Source organism: Hordeum vulgare, chromosome 4H, assembly GCF_904849725.1.
Source record: "Hordeum vulgare subsp. vulgare chromosome 4H, MorexV3_pseudomolecules_assembly, whole genome shotgun sequence".
NCBI lineage: Eukaryota > Viridiplantae > Streptophyta > Magnoliopsida > Poales > Poaceae > Hordeum > Hordeum vulgare.
This window is the reverse complement of record NC_058521.1, coordinates 520,864,973-520,874,931: the sequence shown is the minus strand read 5'-3', so window position 1 is coordinate 520,874,931 and position 9,959 is coordinate 520,864,973. Positions and strand designations below refer to the sequence as shown.

General features: G+C 43.2%; 1 protein-coding gene across 1 annotated transcript; it reads left to right on the top strand.

Annotated features, from left to right (window-relative positions):
* Nucleotides 1–5,327: 5,327 nt before the first annotated feature.
* On the top strand, nucleotides 5,328–9,687 carry LOC123449244 (squalene monooxygenase SE1-like). Its single transcript, XM_045126387.1, has 8 exons — nucleotides 5,328–5,875; nucleotides 6,967–7,078; nucleotides 7,161–7,335; nucleotides 7,649–7,817; nucleotides 7,897–8,115; nucleotides 8,226–8,501; nucleotides 8,588–8,866; nucleotides 9,347–9,687. Exons 1-8 carry the CDS (start codon nucleotides 5,336–5,338, stop codon nucleotides 9,455–9,457), a joined length of 1,881 nt encoding a protein of 626 aa, XP_044982322.1. The 5' UTR covers nucleotides 5,328–5,335; the 3' UTR covers nucleotides 9,458–9,687.
* The last annotated feature ends 272 nt before the right edge of the window (nucleotides 9,688–9,959 follow it).

Below are 9,959 nucleotides of genomic sequence, written 5' to 3'. Positions count from 1 at the left end.
AAATTACAATTCTATAAGTTTGGTCATATTATTAATTTCATTATCTTTGATAAGATTTTGAACTAAACCATTATGTGTATGTACATAAAGTATTATGTATAATTAGACATTGCTTGTGAAATGAGTTCAACGAAGTTGTCCATTCGAATGGATTTATCCCTTGTTTAGGATAACATGCTCTTACTTTGAGAAGTTGAGCAATTGATTTGGTAAGATCATTCACGGTTGTGTGTGACAAGAGACACACTTGAAATAATTTTATAAATGTTTTTATGAGTACCATGAAGTATCTCAATAATCCCACATAATGGTTAAGTAATCCACATATATCTTCTGAATGTGTTCAAGGAAGAACGAGTGACTCATTTATAATCTTAAGGTGAGAGAGCTTTAAAACTTATTTCCCCTATGGCACATGTGGTGCACATAAATCTGATGATTTGGAAAATTTTACAACTTGTTAAGTTGTGACCAATAGAATTGTCAATAATTTTCTAATCAACCCCAAACCAGGATTGTAAGGCTTAAAGCCAAATATTTTGTAAGATTTAGAAAAATAAATTACGCAACAAAAGTGAGTATGAATCGATTCATACATTCAAAATTTATCAAATATAATGTCCAAGACATAGGATATTGGACATTTATACTACATGTAGTAGTACAACTATAGGCAAACAATATTTTGGGAATAATCGGGATATTACATGAGGTCTTCCATATTACTGAAAAATGAATTACGTAAACATATCATAGGCACAAAAGAATTGATCATTCTTTTATTGCACTATAATTTTGGTTCTCCTTCTAATGAAGATTTGACAACATCATTTACCAGAATATTTTCTCGTTATATGTTTGCAAATTTTCAAATATCCCAATGAACTTATTTGCCTTTTAATAAATTTGTGGTGTGGTTTGACCATATGTTTGAGGGTTTGGTAATCATAGGTACGATGTTAAAATAACCACACATTTGACAAACTTGAGAGTTGTCGTTTATCGTTTGAAAACGATATATTCCCTATTAAGAAATAATTCCATCTTTGGTTGTATTTTTAGCCTCCACTTTACTTTGAATACATCGTGGTCTATTTTGTGACCACTGACTTTGCATAGTATTCTCAATGCTAGCAAGAATTTCAAATAATGAAATAGCACCCGTTGGGTGAATCTGATGATTTTATGAAATTCCATGTCTCTTCATCATGAAAATGGTAGGACTATCATAAGAAGATGTAAAGTGTATTGAGGGATTTTCAATTGGATCTTCACATGAAAATATTTGTTCATGAGATCTCAACTTAAAGTTGATAGAGTGACAAAAATGTGAGCTGCGATAGACTTGAGGTCTTGAGAAATGAATGGATGATTATTCACGATGTGCTCATGGAAGCATGTTTCTCTTAAGGGAAATATTCAAGATGAATAAATATTCGTTCATTATGTACTTAGTTTGAGAACTAAGTGAAGTTGGTGAGAGACGAAATACATATAAACATACTTAGCTATTAAGAGAATAGCCATGACACATATTTCAATGGTGGAGTTATAGTGGCCACAAATGCCGCATGTGAATACAATGACTGATGTGATGAATCATCTTACAATAAATAATATTACCTAACATGTACTTACTGTATTTGGAAATGGCAACCATGCTTACTTGAAAATGCTAATGCATTTATTTAATTGACTTCTAGGAGTAAGTGGCATCTATGAATAAATGATTTGTTTGAGAACAATCATGGCCAAGGTGATCCTTGGTGAACCTGGGTGTATCCTTCAGTACAACACATGTGATGAAATTATTGCTAATGTTTTGGACTTCATTCTTGAGGTAGTGTGTGACTTTAGAATCACTGCCAAAACGTACATAATTGCATGCTTAACATTGGTTTAGTCACTATGAAACTATAACCACGATGTGGTGTGGACCTTGCGAAAATGTTGAGACACTCAATCATTGCCATGTGTTTTACTAATGTAATAGACGGTTATCATACGTATATGAAAATATTTCCGTAGTTTGCTATTACATATTCAAGCAAAGTGTGCAAGAACAATATTTACTATGAGAGTAAAATATTTTAGTGAACAACAACAATAAATGCTTCGGAGGAGCAAATACTAGTACGACTGATGCCTTATAGCCATATGTTACCTCTATGGGTAAACCAGAGATAATTAATTTACCTACAGTAAATTTAAGACCATCATGGTTGATGTTGTAATGAATTTAGTAAAATTAATGGGTATTTCAAGAAGTTATCTTGAAACCATTAATGTGAATCTTAAATTGCTAAATATGACACCTTGAAGATAATCTCCAAAATGGAGTAGATCTCGCGGCACTAGGGAGTATAATCTGATGAAGTCAGTAGACTCACTCGTAGCGCCTTATCTCATGACTTAGTAAAATGTGTGGGAGAGCACTTTGTAAAACAATCATAATGTTGAGACGACAAAATGTAGGCATTATCAATAGTGGTAATAATCTGCAAAGCAGTAGATCTACACACTACCTTGTGATTCCAAAACATCAATTTAAAGAATTCATTTTGAATTTTACGTCAATATTTGCAAGAAATTGAAAATCTCAATTGCAAATAAATGTATTAATCTCGACATGTAACGAACATGGAGATACATACATTCCGAAATACATCGTACTCAACAGAAATATATTACCATTGTAATGAATAGTAATGATGTTGCAAACTTGATGTTCAAGTGAAAAACTTGATTTGTATAGATCTCAAATGAAATCAAATGATCTTATATCAAGTTGCAAGATAATTCAGTAAGGTGAATTAATATTTGCGAGAGAAAATTAATCTCAGTCGCAATGAGATTGTTTCGCGAGGAAAAATATGCTTTCTCAATCGCACATCAACATTGTTGTGGGAGAAAATTTAATCTCAATCACAAAATAATAATTTTATACTAAGAAGAAATAGTATATAAAGAACTGGAGAAACTCATTCGTGATTATGAGAAACTACAAGGGCTGAAATGAAAATAGCCGAAGAGATAATGTTCTCTTCTTTTTCTTTTTCTCTCCAGAACGATCCCTGATGGGTATTTCTCACCACCAGTCAACGGCTTGGCACGCCGGCCTGGGATGCGCCAGGGATGCCCTTGCGTGGGGATCTGGCGGCGGGTGCAGATGGGCCGCCACGAGCATGGCGTCATCGGGCGGCGGCCGGACGAGGTCGGGCGGCCATGGGCGCCACGGCTACGGACACGAGAGGCGACCACTGGTGCGGCGCGGGCGCGGCCGCGCACGGTTCGGCCACAGGCGCGGCGTCGCGGACCGGCGACCGGTCGAGGCCGGGCGATTGTGGACGTGGCGCAGCCGCGGGCAGGCGCGCGGCGGGCTTGGGCGAGGGCTGTCGCGGCCAAGCGCGAGCGGACTCTGGCGAGCGCTGTCGCGGCCAGGCGCGGGCACAGCCACAGCCTCGCGCAGGGTGTGGTGCGGCCTGGCATGGTCCTGCGCGACCAAGGTCTGGCGCGACCACGACCAAGGCGGGCAGCGAGGCCATGGCAGGGGCGGGCGCGAGCGAGCGCAGCCACATCCTAGCACGGGCGCAGGCAGCGACCGGGCATGGGGCGCGGCAAAGGGAGGCGGCCGGGCGAGGAGCACGGCGTAGGGAGGCGGCTGGGCGAACGGGCGCTCGGCGCGGCGCAGGCGGCTGCGTCCTGCGGCGTGAAGGCCGCATCCAGCGCCATGGGCTACTGGTTTTCATTTTACCTTTTGCCTGTTCTTCTTTCTCTGTGTTCTTCTCGATCTCGAAATCGCTCAGATGCAGAGCGTGCTGATAACGTGTGAAGAATCGATTGTCAAGAAACGAGAGAATCGAACAAATGAATCAACTCTTGTCTTATTTCATTAATGTTCAACATATTTATACAAGGAGAAGGGACGCGATGAAAAGATGCGTCCATTCGTGAAGGGGTGCGTGATATGTCGGTTGTCATTCTACTAACCGACATAGATTATTACATGGAAGGATTATCTTTTTATTTAATCTACTAATTAAATCCTAACAGGCACGAAACGAAACTGTTTCGGCACGGGCGCAGACGAGGGATCTGATCGATCCAGCGTCAGGGGGTGGGGCGAGATGCTTCGTGCTGCGGCCCCCCCGCTGACTGCACGTGAGTTGGCACGGTGCCAGCCACGGACGCACGTCAGAGCTGTCGTGGTGCGTTTCTGGACCGATTCGCGTGACAGCGTGCCTTCTCCCCCTCGCATCCAGTATTCCTCTTCAACACGGCGCATGTCCATCAGTCCATGGGCTCGTCACTCGCATGATGTTTCATCGTAGTAATACATTACGAGCACCGGACATCTTTATTCTTTTTCTTTTTTGCATGGTGGGCATCTTTATTCATTACTTCATACTCCCTCCGTCATAGTTTATAAGGCATTCACGTGTATCTAAATCGTCAATTTAACTTATACGTATGAAATATATTGTTTAATATAAAAATTATATTATTAAAAAATAAAACATCTAAAGTTTTTAATGTTGTATTTTTTTGTAATATATGTCTCTCATTAAGTTGGTTAAATTGACGACCTAAATACGCGTGCTGGACTTATAAACTGAAACGAAGAAAGTAGATGCAATGCTTAAAGTATGTATTCAAGTCACGCAGCTGCTAAGAGCAACTCTAGCAGACCCCACATTCATCTGACCCGCAAAACGTGTTTGCAGTTCACGTAAAAATGTCTATGCGGGCCGACGCGCACGGACGCGGATGCAGACCTCGCATAACGGACCCGTAAAAGAGCATATTCGCGGAATATCCTTTGATGGGGGAAGCGCGAGCTGAAATGTCCCCCCACCAACCGTTTTCGTTCATATGCGGGGCACCGCAACGGCGAGGTGGAAACCCGCGAATACACGGGTTGGGACCGAGATTTTGCCGTGTCCCGCAAAAATATTTTGCGGACCGGAGCGGGATGCGGGTCTGATCGGGCAGGTTTTTTCGTCTCGACCCGCATTTTAATGGTTATTTTCCAGATCGAGACGGGATGCAGGATCTGCTAGAGATGCTCTAAGCATACCCCAAAGACGAACCCATTATACATACCATGGCGTCGTTTTCGTCCTCTTGTGTTGCTATATTATTATAATGTAAAATAAAAAATATATATAGTTTTTTTTGTAAATAAGGTACAAACCGATCGCCGAACGAATGTGACAACAAGAACAACAAAATAGTACTCCAAGAGAAGAGAACGAACATATTCCAAGAGAAAACACGAGAAAAATCCAGCGAAGCCAGCCAGGCAGAGCGGAGACAGCCAGCTACACGGACAGACATGGCGGAGAGAGCGATCTCCCTCTCCCCTCCCCCCCCCATAAAAAACGGAACAATCTCCAACTCCAAGCGGCCGCCTCTCCCTCGTCTCTCCTCTCCTCCCCCTCCCCGTCCCAAGTCCCAATCCCACCGCCTGGCACTCTCGCGGCCGGCTCCGTTTCGTCCCCGCACGCATCACCCTCGCCCCAAGAACCCACACGCAAACCCAACGAACGCCGCGCCGCGTCGAGAAATCCCCAAGGCCCAAGGGACGGCGGCCCCAGCAGGAGCAGGTCCCCATTGCGGCATGGCTGCGGCCGCCGGCGTCTGGCAGCTCGTTGGCGCCGCCGCGGCCACGCTCCTCGCGGCGGTCCTCGTCGCCGTCGCGCTGGGGCGCCAGCGCCAGCGCCGCCGCGGGGCTCCGGCCCAAGGGGTCCCCGCGCCGGAGGACGGCTGCGCGGTCGCCGACGGCCAAGGGAGCGCGGCCGTGGACGGCCCGACGGACGTCATCATCGTTGGTGCCGGGGTGGCCGGATCTGCCCTCGCCTACACGCTCGGAAAGGTGACATGTTTTTCCCTAGCCTCTCCGTCCGTCCGTCCGTCCCGCTGGTTTGGCAGGAAGTTCATGTTTCTTTTAGGCTGGAAAACTTGTGGTTCCTGTTTCTTTCAAGAAGAAACACCGAATTCGTATTTAAAAGAGAGCACAAGATTGATTTGATGAGGTGGGCGCAGGGATCAGAGTTTCCATCATGAATTCTCCCAGAGGATCAAGTATACAGAAAATCTATAAGAACAAACACCTCTCGATTCACTTCAGGAAGGCAACTGCCCACCTTTTTCGTTAAAAAGGTCATGTAACGGCTTTTGATCTGGGACAGATGCATGCAAGTCATGTGACGGCTCTTGATCTGGGGCAGATGCATGCAGGGAATAATTCTGATTTGTTCCAACTCCTGACTGTTTTATTTGCATGATTTCACCCTTTGGCTGAAAGCCAAGTCACTATCATGCAGCATCTTATTTGTCTCAACTCTAAATACGGAAAAAATCCCTTCCAAAAAGCCGTGGTACAAAATTTACCTCACTGTTTCCACGCATCAGTCAATTCTGGCTTTCTGGTGGGCATGGCACGTTTGGAGGGAAAGGAAAGAGGAGGGAAGGAACGCTGGGAGAATAATACACACAAGAAATTTGTTATTTGCCTTATTACAAAAAACATGCCAGGGCTGCCTTGCAAGTTTTGCTGAAATTACCTATTTTCTTTCTGACTGAATGAAGGAGGAAGAGTCATCTGTATTGTCTTCTCCCTTTGTCTACTCTCTTCCATGCCCTCTCGTTCAACCTGCTCCAACAGAGAGTTGATGTCCTCTTAACTTTGCACCATTAATGAAACGCCCAACTACTTTGAGGACCCACTTAATTTTATTCTGTGGCTTACAGCAACTCCGACAACGATATATCATGAATAAAGAAATGTCGAAAGAGTTATTGACCTTGAGTCTTTTTGTTTTGTTCGTAATAACTCGGCACAATGAGTGATAGTTTCATCAGGAGTAAAATGCAGTTCTGCTGCTCATCATGATCAAATGGTGCAGTACTGTTATCTTGGAGTTTTTTTTTGCTTATATCCTGCTTTATTTGTTGGTGACACAGGATGGTCGACGGGTGCATGTTATAGAGAGAGACCTGACAGAGCCCGATAGAATTGTGGGTGAATTGTTACAGCCTGGAGGCTACCTGAAATTGATGGAATTGGGTCTGCAGGGTAAGCTTTGCTCCCTCCTGCTCAAAATGGGTTTCCTAACAGAACCATAGGTAATGTATACTGACTATTTGATTCTACCCAGACTGTGTTGATGAAATTGATGCACAGCGTGTCCTTGGTTATGCATTATTCAAAGATGGGAAGAACACAAAACTTTCTTACCCCTTGGAGAAGTTCCATTCAGATGTGGCTGGCAGGAGCTTTCACAATGGACGATTTATACAGAGGATGCGTGAAAAAGCTGCATCATTGCCCAAGTAATACCTCATTGTCCATATGAGATATCTTTAGTATTTATTTGGTAAACTTTGTCTAATTTCCATTTGGTATCCTTCTATATGACAAGTTCACTTTTACCCATAAGTTATGCCTTAGAATGATACAGTGCCGCCTTTTGCAATGGTTTAATTCCGATTATGTGGAAATTCTTGAATTTGGGTGCATTTGCTCTCATGTTCTTTTCAAAATAATTGTATTAATTTTAAACGTGTTAGCTTAACATAAATCTAACTGTCCACACACCTAGACTTTCAACTGAGAATACTGTTTGACATTCTATTGGATTTACAGTGTCCAACTGGAGCAAGGAACAGTTACATCTTTGCTTGAAGAAAATGGTACAGTTAAGGGTGTGCAATACAAGATCAAGTCAGGTGAAGAACTAAAAGCTTATGCACCATTGACAATTGTGTGCGATGGCTGCTTTTCGAACTTAAGGCGTGCCCTTTGCTCTCCAAAGGTACAGTTCTCACATTATACTCGCTGCTAATTTTTTTGGGGGGTTTATACTGTACTAACATAATGTAATTTTGTTTTAGGTTGAAGTACCGTCTTGCTTTGTAGGGCTTGTCTTGGAGAATTGTCAACTTCCTCATGCGAACCATGGCCATGTTATCTTGGCCAATCCTTCTCCCATCCTATTTTACCCGATAAGCAGCACCGAGGTTCGCTGTTTGGTAGATGTCCCTGGCCAGAAGGTGCCCTCCATAGCAAGTGGTGAAATGGCAAATTATCTCAAGACCGTGGTTGCACCTCAGGTACTACTATATAAGTATAACTATAGCAGTTGGCTTGTCCTAAGTGTAATTTCAACTGCCTGATTTCTGTAACGAGATGTTAATGGATATCCTATGTTTTCATTCCTCAGATTCCTCCAGAAATCTACGATTCTTTTATAGCAGCCATTGATAAGGGAAGCATAAGGACAATGCCAAATAGGAGCATGCCAGCTGCACCACATCCAACACCTGGTGCACTTTTGATGGGAGATGCTTTCAATATGCGACACCCTTTAACAGGTGGAGGAATGACTGTTGCATTATCAGATATAGTCGTCTTGCGTAATCTTCTCAAGCCTCTTCGCAATCTGCATGATGCCTCTGCCCTCTGCAAATACCTAGAGTCATTCTACACTCTACGGAAGGTCAGTCTTCTTATTGCAGTTTAATGCTTAACTTTTCCAGTGTAGTGTAATAAAGTTTCTTTAATTCTATTCTTTTCCTTTTTCAGCCGGTTGCTTCTACAATAAACACCTTGGCTGGTGCTCTATACAAAGTCTTCAGTGCCTCGCCTGACAAGGCTAGGGACGAGATGCGCCAAGCATGCTTTGATTACTTAAGCCTTGGAGGTGTCTGTTCAAATGGGCCCATTGCTCTACTCTCTGGTCTTAATCCTCGGCCATTGAGTTTGGTTGCACACTTCTTTGCTGTTGCTATCTTCGGTGTTGGACGGCTGATGCTCCCCCTTCCTTCACCTAAACGAATGTGGACTGGAGCGAGGTTGATCTCGGTAAGTCCCCCAATCTTTTTTCCCAAATGATTCAATATCTATGTTATTGTTTTAGACTTAAGTGCTAACGTGAAGATGGTGATTAGAAGGAATGGAACTGGCTGTTTTCCATCTTCTGTGCTCATTTGCATTTGCTCCAGAGTATTTAATATGATTCATGAAATTTTCTGTTTTGTTAAGTTCATGTTGGCTCTGCACTGCTACATCCATGCTACTGTTTTGTCACACTTGTTTGCATAACTGTTGTATGTTGGTACCTGGTTTCATGAAGTTTTGGCGTCCACTATATTCATCTTTGAGTGCATGGTTTGAGGGTGAATATGCTCCTGCTGTAGCGAAATTTACTAGACTGACCATACAGAGTGTTTGCCAGCCCATCTTTCTATGTTAACCCATCTTTCTATGTTACGATCTATTGTTTGTAAAGCTGCACATTGCATGCCTTTTACTACCTTCGCTAATAAACACCGTTCCCTGCAGGGCGCATGTGGTATCATCTTCCCAATTATCAAAGCTGAAGGTGTGAGGCAAATGTTCTTCCCTGCTACCGTCCCCGCGTATTACCGTGCTCCTCCTGAAGCGGAGTTCTGAAGTACGAAGGTGCAGCTAATCTCTTGCACCAAGGCATTTTTCCTGTGTTGGTAGTCGTTCGCCAGTGTTAGCCGGTCGTTGAAATGTGTTGTGTTGGTAGTCCGAATGGATCGAGGAACGTGTATAGTATCTCCGGTGGGTGCTGATCCTGTCTGTTGAAATGTTCTGAATTGCTGCATCGGTGCCCATGTTGATTGGTCCTAGTTAAATTGTACATTTTTGTTGTACTACTACGGTGGTGTCCCTTGTCTACTGCGCGTGAGCTGTGCTTTCTAAATTCTATAAATCGTAGTAGACCACTGTGTACCATGTTAAGCTGAACCCCGTTATAGACCATGATATGTCTTCAGTTATACGGGCCAGCCCATCAAATGAGGAGCCTTATCCCTTATTTAGAGTCTCAATTGATTAAGCAAGTTTGTTAGAAAAGAATCCATTCAGTTTAGAGATTCTATTAGAGTTTAAATAAACCCACCGACTCGTGGTCTTGTGTACTCACTCG